This window comes from Strix uralensis, chromosome 4, assembly GCF_047716275.1.
Source record: "Strix uralensis isolate ZFMK-TIS-50842 chromosome 4, bStrUra1, whole genome shotgun sequence".
Taxonomy (NCBI): Eukaryota; Metazoa; Chordata; class Aves; order Strigiformes; family Strigidae; genus Strix; species Strix uralensis.
This window is the reverse complement of record NC_133975.1, coordinates 116161774-116181829: the sequence shown is the minus strand read 5'-3', so window position 1 is coordinate 116181829 and position 20056 is coordinate 116161774. Positions and strand designations below refer to the sequence as shown.

At 43.1% G+C, this 20056-nt stretch overlaps 1 protein-coding gene across 4 annotated transcripts in view; it reads left to right on the top strand.

The window, feature by feature from the left end:
• ASB2 (ankyrin repeat and SOCS box containing 2) overlaps positions 1-20056 on the top strand; it is a 53557-nt gene that overhangs the window by 27336 nt on the left and 6165 nt on the right. For 2 of the 4 annotated variants that reach the window (XM_074868672.1, XM_074868671.1), the window contains exons 3-8: positions 1310-1414; positions 6526-6692; positions 7343-7498; positions 9249-9494; positions 11746-11917; positions 16740-17301. In XM_074868672.1, the coding sequence (XP_074724773.1) occupies positions 1310-1414; positions 6526-6692; positions 7343-7498; positions 9249-9494; positions 11746-11917; positions 16740-17301 (1408 nt within the window). Of the gene's footprint in view, positions 1-1309; positions 1415-6525; positions 6693-7342; positions 7499-9248; positions 9495-11745; positions 11918-16739; positions 17302-19305; positions 19567-20056 lie in introns of those variants that run through there. The other 2 variants (XM_074868673.1, XM_074868675.1) reach the window with 2 other exon arrangements.

Below are 20056 nucleotides of genomic sequence, written 5' to 3'. Positions count from 1 at the left end.
ATGTCAGAAGCCCTGCTGAAGCCGGTGGCTCCTTTCCCTCAGGGAGCACACTGTACACTGAGTTTAGGTTTCGCCAGAGAGGGAGCACAGCATTTGTTATGGGAAAACGTAGGAGAGAGGCCAAAAATAGGTGTATATAAAACTGTGAGCTGGCTGCCTTTTAGATACTTCAGTCTTTAAAGGATGTAGTTATTTCAGATCAAAGTCTGACCTCAAGAACGCTGCTCTCAGCCAAGAGCAGCTTCAGACACCAAAGTGTGGTGACATCCCCCTCCCCTGTGATGCTGGGCTGGGGGTTACAGAACCTGCTGACAGTTTCAAACCCAGACATTGATCTCCTTTCATTTTTTAAAAGGCAGACTTCTCAAGGGGGAAGGGAAGAGGTTACAAAGTCACCCCAAAACCAAGGAAAAAATATCCTTTTAAACTACTTTTTTTTTAATAAGCTGAGAGTAACTGAAGTTTCTTATAACTCCACCATCCTCTGACACCTCACTCATAACCACCAGTGATTGTTTGGTTTCCAAGGCTGGGAAACTGGGGACAATTTGATGAGCACTAAGTGTGTTTCATAGCTACAGAATCAGGATGCTGTACAGCAGACAGTCCTGCGCCCACCAAAGGTTATGGCTTCTTGGTGTCATTACTGTGCACCTGTACTGTCAGCTCTGTTGCAGGGACCCGATGCGGGGGAGAATAAGGGCTTCCCTGGCTGTTTGGTCCTGTCCTACTTGGGGGTCCTTTGACACCTGCTATTTTGGCAAAAGGCAGCATCTGCAGTTCTGTGCATTAACCTGTTCTGCCTTTACCTCAGCCCAGCAGCTTTTGACCTCCCACTGGAGGGAAAAATCTTTGCAGCTTGTAGCTCCAGATCTGTAGCGTTGCTGAAATCTTCTGCCACCTGGGACAGCCGAGCTGGAAACAGAGCTGGCACCCGGGAGCCCTGGGTCCTCTTCCACCCCCCGCCTCCGACCTGCTTGCGTGACACTTCAGAGGTGATGAATGTCACCCCACCTCGCCTCGTGCCTGCTTCCTGTGCGGTGGTGGTAGGGTTAACCTCACTGTTGTCTTATATGGTCATTTGAATCCCCTGACGCTTCCTCAGAGGGCCAAAAATAATCTCGAGCTGAGCGAGCAGCTGAATCCAGCACAGAGCAAGCTGTGGCCATCTGCTTTTATTCAAAGCCCTGACCAGCAGGCTTTCTTGCTCCATCTCTGTGGATGTACGTCCCTATTTCTGCCTCAGCATGACCTGTTTCTCCTATTCGGAGTATTTCTCTTTATTTCATTCATGTCATCGCCACTCCAGATTGGCGGCCCAGCCAAGAGGCCGTGCTCAGCCGTCCAACTCGGGGGCAGCCTGGGGGGTCAGGCGAAGGTACGACGGCAGCCTGTTCAGCACATCACAGCCCGTGTAAGTGCCTCCCTCTCCCTCTCCTGCTTTCCCCCATGGTCAGAACAAGCCTTGCTATGCACTCTCCCCCTAAACCAGCTCTTTTGGGTGACAGTGGTGTCTGGTGGGGGGAAATGGTGGTGTTCATCTGGAGGAGGTCTTGCTGATACCTGCACCTCATCCTCACTGCCTTCCTGCTCTTCCTTCTGACCTCCCAGCTGCCCGAGACCATGCCCAGACTCTTGCAGGTGACCCACCTCAAACCTCCGTCGTTCTCCCCCTTCATCCCTCTCCATCCCTCCAGTGCGTGTGTCCTGGGGACTCTGGGTCATTTGGTAGCTCTGAGGTGACAAGGACAGCAGGAAAAGGATGCCTGTGCTGTGATTTATTTATATAGGCTGGCTCCTGTATCAACACAATAGATGAGGCAGGCAGGTGCTAATAGTAACTCCATTGATATTAAGTTCACAGTTCAATGGTGAGGAAGAGTGGGGAAGACAAACATTTTATTGCAGTATATAAACGGGGTGAGAAAGGCCAATTCTTCAAAGTAAATATTTTATAAACAGTCCCAAAATGCTGTGCCTGTTCCCAGCAATACCTGCACTGTCCTGCCACACCAAGGGGGGCTGCTGGGGAGCCAGACCACATCTTACCTGTCCAAGGAGGAAACCAGCTTGACTGATCCTCCTGGCCATGTTTTGCTGTTGGCAGAGACCGTAAATAAGCTTAGGTGAACAGAGTCATGCATGAGGAAAGCAGACTGGCAAGGGGGTGACCTGAGCTCTGCCGCAGTACCTGTGTGTAGTGGTAATGTCTGGACCATGATGGTTTTATTACAGCTCTCTGCGGGGCACAGTGGATGCATGCACCTGCCTTTAGCTATCATGAAGAGAGGAAAGTGTTGTAGGCAGCACTTCTCTGTGTCCTGCAGAAAACTCTTTTTTATCTACCTAGTTCAAATCCACTTTGTTTTAGCTGTCTTACAAGTCCCTCCCTGGATGCGTGGTTGCAGTGACTGCCCCTCCACCATTCTTCTTCCTTTCATCTCTCACCCAGCTCTACAATTTCCTTCACCTCACCCTGCACGCTGGCTGATCCAGGCTCTGTCCCTGGCTCTCCACAGACATTGGCCTCCCTGACCTTGTGAAAACCTCTTTCTGCTGAAACATGAAGCCTCCCTTATCCCTGTCACCTGCCAGCTCCCTTTGGCCACACTGAAATCAAATCCTCTCATTAAGTGCTCTGCACACCTTGCATGCCTCTCTGCTGCTCTGGGTTCCATGACTGGAGGGCAGGCTTTTCTTCTGCATCACTAGCTCAATAGAGTTCAGTCCACAAAAAGACTGGGATAAGGCTGATAAGCTAGCCCTCCTCTGCTGGCAGGTGAGAGCAAAACTGTGGCTGGGAAGCCACAGGAGAGCATGATGCCATGACTGTTTTATAGCCCTGGTCTTTGAGCCTGGAAGGGATGATAGCTGGCTTCACCTGGGGAGATGTTGTTCCTTCATGCTGCCTGCATCTCACCAGGCTGCCAGGAAAAGAGGGAGCTTCCTGAACCTTTCCATGCTCCACTGAACCTCTTCTGCAGCACTCAGAATTGATCCCCCATATACATCTCATCTACAATGAGTATTTATTATCTTGGCTACTGGCCTTTGAAATGCAGTAATTCTTTCGAGTCACCTATAAGATTTCATCAGATCTTCAAGCTTCCTCCGTAGTTTTAATACTTGTTTTTGCTATATCTGATGAAATCCAAGCAGGAGAATGTGCTGGTTTTTTATAACAGCCAACTATGAGCCAGGCAGAAAACAAGGATTTTACATGGAGATTCATTAAACTTTCTGTACTGATCTGGAATTGGCTTGGCTAAAGCATCTACAGCCTGGTCCAGCAAACCCCCTCATCTTACTCAGGAATCATTTAAGGTCAAGAAGCCTGACAGAAGTTTGCTTCATTCAACATCTGAGGGCTTAAGCAGAATGGTAACTGATTCTTCACACATTTTTAACCCTACCACAGATATGAGGTACCTTCTGCTTTCACTGAGGTCTCAGCTAACGTGATTCACCTTGCATTTGTTGTGTGCCAGCCCTATGCACAGACTCCTGCTGTGGCCCACCTAGCATGCAGTAGTTCCTTAAGTGCTGGTAACTCTATCGTGAGCCCAAATCCTGAGGTCGCAGTGAGCAGCCCTGCACGTGTAACATGAACCTTTGCACAGAACAACAGATGGTTTCAGCAGCCTTGTGCCAGAGGCTTTTAAAGATGAAGATTCCCCCACCTCCACCTCCTCTCCCAGCCAAACATGCCAATTGTTGCTGTTAACTGACTTCAACAAAATGCTCAATTTCAAATGCCTATATAAAAATCTATGAATTATACAAAACTATAAATTTTAGTTTTAGTACTCTAAATAGTATGTATTTACAGCAGTGTCCCTGGGACCTCAGCCTGGCAGTTATCAGAAGGTCAGTTGATTCCTCCTGGGTGGGCCGTGTCCAGGAAGGCAGCTGCCTGCTCTAGCTGTTATCTCCTCAGGCAAAATGCCTGACTTTTTGTCCCATATCTCCCCCCATTCCAGTGTTGCTATTTTTGTGACTCTGCTGTCTTGAGACTACCACTTCCAGCTATAGAGAAGGAGCACGTGGCACCAAGTACTTTTTCACCTGGGAAACTGTGTCTTTCCCCATTCCTTGGCACGTGTTGTGTTCACCTGTTCTGCTCCAGGCCCTGAGCTTATCCTTAGAGAAGCAGCTTGGTGACTTTTCTTTCAGTGCTAATATCAGTGTTTACGGCACAGATTTGGTACCTCTGGGCAAGCTGAAATTAATGATGCCTGTGTGAGTTTCAGGCTGTCAGTCTATCCAGCCCCTGCAATGAAATCCAGTTCTGCTCCTGTAACTTGCTCTAAATGCAGAAGTTGCACTAATGATCCCCTTTTTGAGGACTCCTGTGCTGAGCTGCTCATATTTTTCTGTCTCTGATCTCACTCTGTTGTGGCATTTTCGACCTTCTATCATAACCAGAGTTTCTGGTTGTTCCCATTGTCACTGCCCTGCATGACCTTCATCACATGCTGTATTCCTACCCTGGCAATGCTAATAGTCTCTCTGAGGCACACACCTCCCTCCCCAGTCTCTGCCTTCAAGGCTGCAAGATTTTCTCTTTAGAGTTCGTTCAAACCACAAACTCTCGTATGTTTTTAACATCCTCTTGTTCTCTGTCTCTGAAAATATAGCCCATGTTCATTTTTTGCAAGTCCCCATTAGAACTGGAAAAATGCTTCTTCTTTTGTGGTGTTTGCTGTCCTGGAGCTTAGCTGTTTGGTGCCTCAGAATAAGGAAACAGGGGCTGCCTTCTCCCAGCAGAGCTCAGCAGGAGCACGAGCAGATGCTAGTGCTGCAAGGCACAGCACACCACCATGCCCAGAGCTGCTGTCACGGGCCAGGATCCTGCCTGCATTGGCTGCAGGGTACCAGCTCCCTGCCCCTGCTGCGCTGTCAGCAGTCTCAGCTGGGGTGGAAGGAGAGAGGCAGGCCCTGCTCCAGGCCCTGCTGATCAGTGGCAGGTGACTGTCAGGCAGCGTTGTGACTCCCACTGTGTGGGGAGTCCCACAGCAGCTCTTGCTGTCGCTCTGCAGAAGGACTGGTGTGCCCAGGTCAGTCCTGCTCTGCAATTGCTCTTACAGAGCTCAGAGAAATGCATTGCTGCCTGGGCTGTGCAGAATGCATGCTTGGCAGAGGGAAGGCTTAGAGCAAAGCAAGCTTGTAGGCTGCTCGCTGTGTCTCGCTTCTGGGTGGCATGAAGCATACTTCATGGTTTTTGTAGATTTTCACAACCACCCTCTTCTTGAAACCTTCAGAATTAGGTAACACCAAAAAAAGATTACTTTCATGTTATTTTTGTTTTCTCTGGTAAACACTGAAATACTACTTTAACACTTTTCAGTGATTCTACATATTTCAATGACTTTCTACTCTGAAGATGCTTTAAAATATTCTCTCCCTCCCTAATATTTTTTCATTCCTTTTACTCTTTGTGCCTAGAAGTTAACTTGGCCTGGTGGAGCCTGACAGGAGTTTGCTGGGTTCAAAATGACCAGAACATGAACTACTTCACAGCTTGGCACCAGGTCCCAGTTGTGGTTCCAGAGGCCCTTGACTGTTGTAGTTACTTGGGGAACTGCTAACTTGACTAACTTGGTTTGCAAGAGTGGACTTGTCAACAGAGCTAACGGATCTGCTCCCAAGCAGGCTGCTAAAGACCAGATTTTCAGAAGTGCCCAGCACCTAATGTGTCTTACTGGGACACCAAAGACACATTTTTGAATGTCTATATTGTCTGAAGTAGTTATAATTTCTGAAAATTTGAGTACTCAATGCTGAGATAACAGCTGGGGCACAGTCATGACGGGCAACTCAGAATTTCATTTGTGTGGGTGAAGGTTTTTTTAATCCTCCTTGGCTGAAGAAAGGAGAGCCCAGACCAGCACCTTAATATGTACATGGTCTAAGCAGAGCTCTCCCTTCTTCATAACTGGACCAGAAAACTTCTGAAAGCAGGCTTGTATAAGAGAAATAGGACATATCTTAAAATACAAGAACAAGATTTATTAAGAATTTCTGCTTTAGGGCTAAGCCACCTGCAAATCAAATTTAAAATTTTCTTCAGGGATGAACAGAGGTAATTCTCTTCAAAGCTGATCTTATTTAAGAGATCTCATATGGAAATACCTTGCCACGTGGGACAGAAAATGGCAGGGTGATGTAATTATCACAACCATGGACACTCATGGCAGTGTACAGAGCAAGGGTAGAGCTAGTCGCCTCCAACACTAGATACCTAAAATACAAGTGCTTATGTCAGGGATTACTCACACCTACACTTTCCTTACACTCCAAGGACAGAGATCAGCAACTTCCAGACAGTGACTCTTCTCATCTGTGGTGAATGGACAAATTAGAGCAGAAAAATTTTACCTCTACAGGCCCTGTAGCAAGACACCTTAGGGCCACAGACACTTATTCTATAGGCTGTAGGGGTTCACTGTTTTGACCAAATGATACAGTGATGTTGCTTCTCAGTGATGAAGGAAGCAGTAATCAAGTTTTAATCTTGTTTTAAAGAGAACTTGACCCTGTAGTAGCAGCAATAAAGGATGGAGATGAAAAAGCAGTATGCAACATGATGAAATCAGGAAAAAACCTTTCTGAACCTAATAAGGATGGCTGGATACCCCTCCATGAAGCTGCATACTATGGCCAAGTGGGTTGCCTGAGCCTGTTGCAAAAAGGTCAGTGAAGTAAAAACTACTTAATTACAAAAGGGAGAAAAAGAATATGAATAAACTAAAAGCAGAATTAGCAGCAGTCCAGTCCTGGTCTGGGACTGTGTGTGAAGCTTTTTTCCAACCTTTCTGAGTGTATATCACTTTCACCTTCTCTTTGAGAATAGGTTTCCAGACTGAATCCTCTAAAAGTTAGGATCTTCAGTTGAAAGTTTTATCTGGATAGATCTTGACAAGCCCTGAATTTCTCACAGTAAAGCCTTGTAACTGAGCTTTCGACTGTTGTGGTCTGCTCGGCTGCCACAGCTGACAGCAGTTACCCCACTTCCCACTAATTGGAGATCCAGCCCAGAACCTCTTTGCTGGTGCTTGAAGATGGTTTCAAACTGCTACTGAAGAACAGTTACTCAGCAGCTTTCTGCATCACTAGTGGCCACAGCTGAACATTTTAATCTGAACTGATTTAGATACTTAATCTGAGTTATAGTAACTTTATAGTAACTTTATAGTATATTCTTAACTTTGCTCATGGAAACAGAAAAGAAAATAAATAACAAAAACTTACTGAAAACTCCAAGGATTTTGAAAGGTGATGGTGCTGTGGATACTTGTGTACTACATGCCATAATGACTTTAGGCTCTCTGTTTCTTCACAGCGTACCCTGGCACAATTGACCAGCGCACCCTCAATGAGGAGACGGCTCTCTACCTGGCCACCAGCCGGGGCAACCTGGACTGCCTGCTCACCCTCCTGCAGGCTGGAGCCGAGCCTGACATCTCCAACAAGGCCAGAGAAACACCACTCTACAAAGGTGAGTGGCTGCTTTTCCAGGAATACCGAGATCTTCTGGCACCACCAAGGCAGAACTGCAGGATCGCTTGTGATGCGGGGCTGAAACTTAGCGATTAGCTCCCATTTTCTACCTCCCTCCAGTAGTCATCTGTCTCCTATGTCTGACCTGTCATGCCATGGCCTCTCTTCTCATCCACATCAGAGACAGGACCCTGCCCTGCAGGGTGTGGGCTGCAATGTGGTGCTGAAGGTGGGGTGTGTGATGCTTAGTGGGGCCCTACGCACATGGTGTCTGCACAATGTCCCAGACTTATGGAAAGCTGGATAGTACAGGATTATGTATGCTTTTCTAAACAGTAGGACCTAAGTAGCTGTTAGATGTGAGAGTACAGTAACTGTAGATGTGCCAACAATTCATATACTGTGTGCTATGGAAGATGCATAAAGTTAAAAACAATTCAGTGAGGTAGATAGTGTTTAACATGAACATACTACTTTGCTGCTGGTCAGAGAGAACATTTTCTTTAGCAGAACAGCATTACATCCATGATATCACAAAGATTCAGAGAAGGAGATGATCTCTCACACCTTCATGTCCTTTGACTGCTCCTGCCATGACTATTTTTAGCACTCTAAAACATTAAAAAGCACATATCACTAGTTAAAACAGTAATCTTACCTCCAGCTTTGGATGCCTGGCATTAGAGCTGCTCCGTTTAGAATGCTTCCATTTTAAAATTCTGGCTGATGGTCTGCTAAAGGAAAGCTGTTCAGCTGTGCATTAAACACACAGTAGTGGTGGTAGTAGTAGTAACGCTCATAGTAATAATAACAACAACAATAATATGAAAGCACCCTTTAGCCAGAGAAAAACTGTTATTAATGTGCTAGTCTTGTCTTTTGCCAAGACAGGTTGGACCTGGTGATCCTTGAGGTCCCTTCCAAACTGGTATTCTATGATTCTATGCTTCTATGATTCTGTGAATATGCTGGCCTCTCTTTTGGTACATTGTACAACAAATGCTAACTGGGGTTTGTAAATGTAGCTGCTTATTCAAGATACCTTCGGTTTGGGGTCCCACCATAAAGGTGTGTAGAAAGCCTAATGATTTGGGATTCAAAAAGCAATGGGACAAATTAGAATAAAAATCAAGAAAATACTATTAATTACCAAGAAAATATCTTTAACTCAGGATGGTCCTGAACTATAAATTTTTGCAGGCTGAGAAAGTGCTACTGACTCACACCATTATTTTTTTCTAATGATCCTTTTCTGGGTACTGTCAGTTTGAGCTTTTTTAATTTTCTTGTCTATATAGAGCTTCATCTGCAGTCCAGGGCAATAAGATAGAGTCAGTTTGCACAGAATTTGGAAAGACAGTGTTCAGGTCATGTGATTTTTGTAACATGTTTGTTCTTCATAACTTCTTCTGCACCTTGTCATCTCCCTGTCACTGTGATGTCCAGTTGGTACCAATGTGCTGGGTTGGATTCCCCTCAGTACCAGGCTTGGCACAAGTCTTGCACAGGACACTTAGACTCCTCCAGGTCCCAGCTGAAGATTGGCTTCACTGCCACATCCTTTATGAGTCCCAGACAATGTCATTTGGCTAGAGCCTTGGGACTCAGCTTGACCTAGATGGATCTTTGGTCTTACTCACTATGGCCTAGTTGTATTATATTGCCTTATGCTGCATGAAATGGATACCACAACACCCACAATCTTTTCAAAAGCCTGTCCTAAACACTCCTCTTTTTTTCCCAAACAGCCTGTGAGCGCAAGAATGCAGAGGCCGCAAGACTCCTGGTACAATACAATGCTGATACCAACCATCGTTGCAATCGAGGATGGACTGCTCTCCATGAGGCTGTCTCCCGGAATGACCTGGAGATTATTGATATCCTTGTGAAAGGGGGTGCCAAGATTGAGTCTGCAAATGTCTATGGGATCACTTCTTTATTTGTGGCAGCTGAGAGCGGGCAGCTGGAAGCTTTGAGATACCTCGCAAAATGTGGTGAGCACAGTTGTGCTATTACATGCCTTTACTCATCTAATTCTTAATATTTCAAAGTTCCCATTAATTGTCCCTGGCTCAGTTTTTCTGTCTCTGGAGACAAGGCCTAGCCTGCAGAGGTGCTGAAACCCTGTTGCTCCGGATGGCTGAATTGTGTAGGGTCTTTCAGAGAATGTGGTCTAGACACATGCACTCCTCAGCATTCATTCATGGTCACCCACTTTGGGAAGTAATATGGTGCTCTCTAATTGCATTGCCTGACAGCTTTCAAAACCCATATTGCTGCACACATGTAGCCTAAAATCCAGTCATAAAAGACAACTGTATGTGTAAGAGATGGCAGAAATTGAACATTAGCCAACCCCATCTGCTCAGGAACATGTGCAGTGATGGGCAAGGTTAGCTATCCTCTACTGATGAATCCTTCTGAAAATAAAGTACTATTTTATATTTAATGGATTTACACCAAGGTGAAGCAAACTCACCCTCCCTGTGTGTATATGTTCAAACATATAAACAGAGTGAATTTGATTCTAGTTTACACTAAACCTACCTTTTACTGCTCCACTCATGTAAAACAGCTTTACAATAAGCACAACTATTCTGAGGCATATTTTATTTTCACTGGGGGCTAATATCCTCAATGTAGGTAAGAGTTGGGTCCTGAACTTGTGAAACAAGAGCTAAATAGTGATGAAGATAAGAAAAACTTATGAAGCAGTTAGTGTGGCTAAGAAACATATGAGAGTTGGGGAACAAAAAATGTGTTCTGCTGTCTAGCTAGGATTGTCAAGTCAGTTTTATATGACCAGTTAGTCCATCATACTGCCTATGATTTTAGAAACTAAGCCAGAGTATGATTTGTGTTTCAACTTAGATATTAGGATTTCCTTAAAGTTCAATTTTGAGAAAAATACACAGCAGAAAATCCAATAAAACTCCAATTGTTCCAAGCCCTGAAAAACTCCTCTGAGAATCCCAGGAATGATATCACTGCATTGTTTATGATGAGCAATGCTCATCATAAAAAGGGGTTCTTTTACATTTCTTTTTCATTAGGAATGTAGTCCTGTATTATGTTTTGTCACTGCAATTCTCCTGATGTTTCCAGCTACAACATTTTCAAAGGGTCAGACACAACACAGATGTTTCAGTTTGGGGTGAGAGCACAGGGAAATGTTCTCTTTGGCAGGGAGTTTTCATGATCAAGTGGGAGACTGATTGGCTTCTTTATTGGAGTTTAGAAGCAAAACTCCAGTGAACTGTCATTCCCATTTAGGATACACACAGAGCAGCCTTCCTGAGGACATCATGGTACAGTATATTACAGTCGAAATCCAGGCTTTCAGGCCTTAAATATCTAGCACAGAAAAAACTAGATTCCAAATTGTTTGTGCTCAAAAAGTCTTGGTTTATTCTTGCATGTTATTAAGCCAAGCACACACTAGAGCTCAAGAAAAAATGCCCCAAATAATGTAGTAGCTCATTAATAATATTTGTCTTTTTTTGGTATAATTTACCATTTGGAGTCTAACTTGAACCCTCATGAAGTGAAGAGATATGGCCTTAGGTGCTGACTTATGAAATGAAATATACATTGACTAAGGCATGCCAAAATAAAAGCTTATTAGAACTGTTGCCCGGTAGCATGCAGATGTCGTGTTATAGGGTCCTATTTTTAGCCTGGATATGTACTAAAATTAAAATATAGTATAAATAGTATAAATGTACTTATAGTGTGAATATATAGAGTATAAATAATATGTATAAATACAATTAAATATATATCATAAATACATAACCATAGAATTTTGGAGAGCACCTACTGAGATCATCTAGTTGAAACTCTGGCTCAGGAATAGTGTATATACATAGTGTGAACACACAAATACTAATGGAATTATTGTGCCTAAAGAAAAGACCATGCTATATAAAGAACATCACATCTTAAAGTTTTTTGCCTTTAAGCTACAGCTGAATGAAGCCTAGATTCATGACTGGGAGCTAATGGTTGCCACCCACGTTAAAGTCTCCCTCGTAAAATTCGCATCATATTAAAAGCCAGTGGAAATCTATGATATAACTGTATATAACTGATATGACTGTACCAACTCTGATATGACCTCATTCGCATCCCTGTCCAGCACATTTTGTAGCTCTATGGTCATGGAGATGTACGTGTTCGTTCAAAGTACGTTCCTTCTATCTAATTTTAACCTTTTGGTGCTACAAACATTTTCTTCCTTCCTAGGGGCTGATATAAATACTCAAGCCAGTGATAATGCCTCTGCTCTTTATGAAGCCTGCAAAAATGGACACGTACCTATTGTGGAGTTTCTTTTGTCCCAAGGAGCAGATGCTAACAAAGCCAATAAGGATGGCCTGTTACCTCTTCACATAGCAGCCAAAAAAGGGATTTGCGAGTAAGTTTTAGTCCATTTCATGGTTTCATCTTTTACACAAGAATTCAAAGTCCTTATGAAAAGGAGAACGTAATGTCCAAGATCTAATTCTGAGCATTGCAAGTAAGGGAGCTGCCAGTTGAGAACTGGACTTTCTGCTTGCAGAGCTTGGGTTGGAAATTATAAACTGAAGAGTGTGTTTATGGATTGGGATGACATGGGGTGAGCAGGAATGTGGGATGCAAGATTCCTTTAGCTTTGCCAAGATATCACTTACTATAGCTAAATAACCTCATGTATCTTGGAAGTCGATTAAACTGAGCTCCACAAAATATACTGGAGATGAAATAAGAAAACATGTGTGTGTGTGTGTGTGTGTGTGTGTGTGTGTGTGTGTGTGTGATGTTAGTCCTCAATAGCTGTTGCAGCATAGTTTGCAATCATTGTCCTGCATGAGCACACTGTGATTCTTCTGCACAAGCAGAACATGCTGCATTCATCTCTGGTGTGTTCGGATTTTATTAACGATGATTCAGATGCTGACAGTGGGAAGTGGTTAAGTGAATCTTTAGGGCATTAGTGAGATTGTTGCTAGAATATGGTGTCCAGTTCTAGTGTCCTCCCTTTCAGAAACCTTTCAGGAAATTGGAAAGGCTTCAGAAAAGAAGTACAAGAATTACTCACGGTCTGGAAAACACACTTTATTAGTGAGTGATTAAATAACTCTTATATATAACAGACAAATGCATAAAAAGATCCAGTGGTTTGTTTCTGAAATGAAATGTGTTTGGAATAGAGCTGAGCACATTCTTTAAACAGTGAGAAAAGTAACTAATGGAAATACCAGGAATTGGGTAGACTTACCTGTCCTCTGAAGTAGAGGTGTTTATAGGAGGGGGAAAAACTCTACAGCCTCTGATAAAGGATATCCATTTAAAAGATGCTGTCTAGGGATGGGATCATTGCACTGTCATGTAAATAGTGTTTACCGGGCTCTTTCAAGACCTGGGACGTTGCAGCATACTTCTGAGCCTGAACTCCTTTGCATTCACTTTTGATTCTAGGACAAGTTTTAGCCCCTGCCTTTAGCCCCTCACTGATGGAAGGGTGGGTGGCCCACAGTGACTGTAGTGAACTCTTCTGACTATCACAGTTTCTATCAAAATCCTTTCAGCAATAGTCAAAGGAGAGAGTATATCCAACTGCAAAGACCATTTCTGGATAGTAAAGCTATCTTTGCAGACAACTGCTAGAGCAGAATCTTATATATTTCACAGTGTCTGAGGAATTAAAACTTTTGACAGCACTCCATTTTCCCATAGAATTTTTATCCTAGCATTAGGCCTGCTTGGGAACCTCAATTAAGCTTCTCAAATCACATTGATAGACCCGTTGGAGTAGGCCTGCTTCTTTGTGCAAGCTGTGTATTCTAGAGGGCAGCCCACTGTGAATTTATGTAACAGGTTTATACACTTACAGCATGTACGTGAATACCCTGCATAGACTAAAGCAGGCATGATTAAAAATTTTCTCCGGGGTTTGAGTTACAAAGACATTTTCTTGAAAACAAACACATTTTAGATGAGAAATGTGCCAGAGACAGAACCCAGGTCCAGTTGCTCACTTTCAGAAAAGTTCATCCGAAAGTACAGTAAGTTGGTCTGGATCCAATTTGTGTATAGACTCTGGACCAGCTTTCTGAATCTTTTCCTCCCCTCAATAGTTCCACACCCTAACCTGAAAAGAAATTTACATGGAAACTCTGCAACCTGTGTCCACCTCCATGTTATGAAAAAAGGACCTCATTCAGATCTCACATCTATTATTCCCAATACCCAGCAGCATAAATAAGACCAGAATTCAGCCCAAACTCTTCAGTTCCTTCACTTGTAAAAGACTGAGCACTATTTTTTGTGCACAACCGCTGCAAACTAAGTGCAAAAGAAAGAAAAAGGAAAAAGATCTTCTCTTATAAATATTTATCTAAATGACAAAGCTTTAGCCCAATTGGCTGATCATTCTTAATTCCTTTGGTATTCAGTAAAATAACATGCTTCACGGTGACCTCTCTTTGTATTCCTGCAGATTTAGTACGTAATTCTGCAGGAATTCCATGCTTCAACTTTTTGCCAGAGCACGAAGGCTCCCTACCATCAAAAAGCCAAGAATGTGGTCCCAAGGCTCAACTGTCAACTCTTGTTGCTTGGTGTTTGTTTATTTTAAATGACACCTTGTCAATACTGACCTGAAATTCATAAGGGTCATCTCATCAGCTGTAGGACAATTGCAAGCAGTCATTTAACTCCTTCCCCCTTGGAACTGAGATCCTGAGAAGGGAAGACTTTGTGAAGTGTGGGCAGATTTATTAAGTAAATACAAGTCACTAAACTCTTGGCACACTCATACTAAGGATGCTTTGCCTCCTCCTCCATATAATTTCTAACAAATAGAAATCACAGAAGCAGGTGTCAGGGATATAGGGAAACTCAGCACTATTTTGAAACTGTACATGAAGCTCAGCACTGTGACAGACATGGGATGTGGTCTGGCTTGCCTGGTCTTGGCTGCCTTCACTTGACCTGCCTTCTCCCTCTAGATAGACAGGAAAGACTGCAGAGATGGAGGCACCATATTACTGAACCAACCCACTTTGGAGCATGAGGAAGAGAGACAGGTTCAAGCTACAAATTAAACTCTGATATAAATTTGATGCTTCCTGCTTTTCCTCCCAAAATAAATCTGGGGTACAGGGGCTGTACTAAGGTCTGGGACACTTCAGCATTTGGATGTGGAGCCTCAGTGTGACACCCCTGCAGTGAAGTTCAGGTCCCCCTTGCAGACAGAAATGACACAGTACCTCTTTAACTCAGTTGTGAAGAGCTGGCTGAAGCACATATGCTGGAGGGAAAGAACAAAACAGACCCTTAAATCTTCAAAACAGTTGATCATGGGATGACTAATGCTGGCACTTGGCATGCTCTCCTTGCAGTGCTCTGTGCCCTTTTTGTTATTATGGCTCTTACAGAACATTTGCTAATGGTGGGAAGTTGCCAGCTCACCAGCACCCAAACCTCCTGCTCCCTGGTGAGCATCACAGCACTGGAAGATTAGTGAGGCTGCTTAGAGAAAAAAACCCACGTGCTTAATTTCCCAAGATATTAACATAATTTAAAAAGCTTTTTTATATAAAAATGAGATGTAGAAGTAACATGGAGACATCAACAGTCCCTCATCTAAATAGGAACATAATCCTGCAAAGTGTTATGCATCTTCAACTCTTATTTCAGCTCCTGGGAGCGTTGGAGGCTCAGTCTTTCACAGGATCATTCAGTGTATCACAGACAAAGGTTTTCCTGAATCTAGTGCTTATATTTGGTTTAGTTCATTATGTAAATATATGTTTGAGGGCCCAGTGTCAGGAGCAGCCATTGCTGAAGATAGGCATCATTTTAAAGAAGACATGCTGCTTGGTAGGAAACTGAGCTTTGCATGTTTGTTTGTTAGAAGAGCTGTTGAGGATAGAGGAGTCTGCATGGGAGGAAGAGGAGGAGAAGGTATGCTTGGCTTGCTGACTCCCAGAAGTTCCTTTTTAGATATCCCTCTCTCCACAGGCATTATATAGGGAGCATAAGGCATATCCTGAGACAGCAGGCAAACTCAGGTTGGATGGCCCCTAGTCTCTTTCTGGAAGTAATTTAAGGTGACTTGTCTGTTTTTACATAATCAACCTAGTGCCTTGGCTAAACCACCCAACTTTATGAGCAGGAAATGAGGGTTTAACCCATGGGACTGGTCATGCAGTTCCAATCACACTTATGGAGACATAAGAATGATCACGGATTTGTGACTGCAGGGCTCCTGTACATCATATATTTGAACTTCACATTACATAACGAGAACAGGTTGATTTATGTTTCAGTGTTTAAGGCCACATTACACTTTCCAATAGAAATCCCTGATTACTGGGGTTTAGGACTTGGCTGTACATTTTTTCTCCCTGGGCTCAAGCATGGAAACCTGCCTAGAAAATATTTTTATTCATTTTCTCCCCTTTCCTAACTGTCTTTTTGGCTTCCCATAATCTGGGATGGATGTTGATGGCCCCATGGGTTTGCCACAGCCAAAAGCCACACAGTGAGGGCCTTCAGGATGGGGATCAATCCAGGGTAATAATTGAATTGTAAAATCAGGCAGGGAGGCCTGGGAACCAAATATGTAGTTTATCCTAGCTGAGTCCTGCAGTGGAAGGTTTGCTTTCAACCCCTTTGTGGTCTCAAGCCTCTTGCTGTGACTGTGACCCATGAGGCCTACCAACGCCTTGTGCTGGCGCCCTTCTCTTGAGCCATAAAGCAATCCTCATGGAGGTGGGGAGATATAGCCTCTACTGGCACCTCAGGCTGGAGGCCATGTGCCTGATCCTCCAGTCCTACCCACAGAGCGATGATGAAGGTGCAGAATGTCTGGGGGATTCTGGCTGGGTGTGTGTCATTTGAGCTGTGACAACTGAGAGAGTTACAACAGGGTAGATAAGGTGTCAGCACATTGTCTCTTCCATCGTAACTGCCTGTGTAGCTGTCATTACCTCATAGAAACTGAGTGATATTTTTAAAAAACTTTGTTCCTCCATGAAAGAGGGGATCACACAACTCAAATTTTTGGCAAGGTAGGAGCACAGAGAGTTGTTGACGGGTTTCAAGTTCACATCTTGGTTTCTCAGAGAGAGATGTTCCTGTGCTCAAGTTAGCAGGCCCTCTCTTATGGATACAACCATACAGCTACTATTTGCTGTATGGTTGTAGATCCCCTAGAGCTCACTGCTGTTCACTGACTCTTCACCCGGCAGGATTGTCTCCATGCTGATCCCTGTGACCAGCCGCACCCGTGTCAAGCGTAGTGGCATCAGTCCCTTGCACCTAGCGGCTGAACGCAACAATGATGACATCTTGGAAGAGCTGATTGATGCTGGCTACGATGTCAACACTGCCCTCTCCAACGAACGGTCCTGCCTTTATGAGGACAGACGCACCACGCCTCTCTATTTTGCTGTTTTTAACAACAACATCTATGCCACCGAGCTCCTGCTGCAAGCTGGAGCCAACCCCAATGTTGACCTCATCAACCCATTACTCATCTCCATCCGCCATGGCTGCCTGAAGACCATGAAACTGCTCCTTGACCACGGAGCAAACATTGATGCCTATATATCAAGCCATCCCACTGCATTTCCAGCTACCATCATGTTTTCAATGAAGTACCTTTCCGTGCTGAAGTATCTTCTGGATCTGGGCTGTGACGCAGGTTCCTGTTTTGAGTGTCAGTATGGAAATGGCCCACACCCTGCATTAGATTACAGACGGGACAGACTTAATGATCCTCAGCTGTCCAAGGAGCCAACAGTAGTACAGGTAAGCATGGCCTAATCTACCTACAGTACTTCTGAGGATGTCTCCCACCTATGCATCTTGACAACTTTAATGTATTTTTTCTCCCAACTTTCCTGTAAGAGAAGATACCTTTATTCCTACTTTATTTACAGGGAAAAAAAAGGCTCAATAAGTCTGTGAATGTGCTAAATCCATGTTCAGTGACAGCAAGTTGGTAGGCAACAGCTGCTGTGGCCCTAGCTTGAATTTGCAGTGAATTATAGTCACCTTGACAGCCTTGCTGTCAGATCTACAATGTTCTTTTCCTCTGGATCTGAGGTGCCAGGAGTGAAGTATGTTTTCTTGACAGGCAGTGTCATATGGGCAGTAGAAACCTGCTTGTTTTATTTGCCCTGTAAGATTTGTTTTGACTGATGGAATTTAAGCTCCTGGTTAAATTAAAATTGTCTAGTGCTTCACTTCATGAGGGTAAACTAGTGAATGTAAATAATTGCAATTTCAGAGTCTACTGGATAAGCAGCCCTGGAGAGAGGTGTAAATTGTTACATTATCTATATGACTGTGCATTATATTTGAAGTTGTCAAAAGAGATTAGGAGATTTAGATCCATGATTCCATCTTTTCAGAGCCATTTACAGATTTTAGATATCCATGTCTTACATGTATATCTTTGGAGTCCTTTCCAAAGTGCAGCTGGACTCAGCTTCCACTGGTCTGGAATTGCACTCTCAATTCCTTAAAGGACTTTGCAACAGCTCAGATTACAGATTTCTTTTTATGATCTCTGTATGTTGACTCCTTTCAATATATCTCAAACACAATCTGACCCTCCAATCAAAATTTGCTACCCTTCAACTTCTGACACAACAAAATCTCAGCATGGAAGTCCTTCTATTTTGCAAAGAATTAGGGAAGAAATAAATCAGTTTCTATCTAGTTTAAGTGTAGCTTTGAGGGATTGAGAAGAAAGTGTCTTTTAGCCCAAAGAGATGGTCACCAATAAATGCTTCTTGGTAGTGGAAAGAATAAAGGAAAACATTAAAAGATCCTAGGAAATTTTGACCTTTTTATCAGTCCTGTCTTCCAAAAGACTTTACTCTCCAGTAACATGTCTGGGGAAAAAAACAAACAAAAAGAAATTTTAGAAAGAGGATTGTAAAAGTCCATCAAAATAATATTTTATCCCAAACAGAGCTAACTTATCCTTGAGAGTGTTTGTCACAGCAAAATTGCTCCAGGATACCACATTTTTGTCAAAGAAAAATTAATAAAATATATAATCTCTAGTTCTTGAACCGTGATATGATAGCATGCAGAATGAACAGAGGGCTGGAATTTCAAGGCAAGGAGAGAAGGTTTGTCTGTAGCCCCCTATGGTATCCTAGCCACTCAAAAACAGTTCTGTTTTTACTTATTTATTCACATTATTTCCCTCTGTATCTCACCTAAAACTACTTTTAGTGCCTAACAAAATATTAGGTCACACTAATATTATATTATAATATTATAACACTAATATTATAATAAAAAAATACTAGGTCACTCACAGTCATCATTTCAAAGGTCAGACCATGTGAGGCAGAGGTAGCAAAAGCTGTATAAAATTCTATCTGTGCTTAGAGAGAGACCAGTGAGGGACAAATACATACAGGGAAAAAGTAGTCCTTTCCTTCCAATACTATTTTAAATTTGCTTCTTACTGCTAGGAATTTGGCTAATAAGGTAAGGTTTGTGCAGTGTAGCTTCATGATATAGTTGTGATATGGTTTGTATTCTGAAATATAGAAGATCTTATGAAACTGTAGTCTTCTCCACACAAAAGATGTTCATTTTTTATTTTCTTGTATAAGATTACGTAAGGATAATAAATCCAAATGATTAGTCTTTATACAGTAAAGGTTATGAGTTACTGGAATTAGATTTGAAAAATGCATAACTATAAATCATTAGTGTTGCTATCAAATTAACGTGTCCTGGAGAAAGTGAATGAAGAAAAATTGTTGCTGTCTCACTCCACATTTCCAGAATTGCAGTGTCAAAATTGTGAATGTGGGGAGTGAACTACCCTACTGCCACGAGAGGGCATTCAGGGGCCTACTGAGACTGCAGGCAATCCCATTGCCTCTAGTCGCAGGTTTGCACTATTTTGCTTCGTTTTGCTGTGCTTCTTTTCTTGCAACATGTTTTGGAACATTTTTATTCCAGAAAACGTTTTTTGTAGGCTGAACGTGTGAATAGGGAAGAGAGAAAAAGGCAGGCAAGGTCTCTGGCAAAGACAAGAATAGGAGAGGAGTAAGATCCAGTGTTTTATTGCCCTGCACATGTGTCCTCATTTAAACTGTGGCAAAGTGGAGTTACGGCTTGGAGGTGGTAGTGCAGATCCCCAGTTTGCACGTCCTATAGGTAACTGCATGCCAATGGCATATGACAGCCAGATATACTAAACCGAACTTCCTATAAGCGGTCCAGGTAGGAAACTGTGGGTTGTCTGCTGGGATCCTCCCAGCATTACTGTATCTAATTTTCCTGGAAAACACTACTCAGTGAAAAAAAGAAGCCAGAAGAGTAGTAAACACCTCTGTGAATGCTCTCACCTTCAATAAAATGACCTTATATTTTTCTGCAGCTTTATTCTTTCCTAAGAGAGCTAATACGATTTTATTTCTGCATAAGAGCATCCACACAAGACTTTAATACATTTTGAGTTAGGGTTCATGCACGTATAATCAAATTTGATCTAGTTACAGGAGCTCAGACTGAAAGAGGTTTAAGCTGG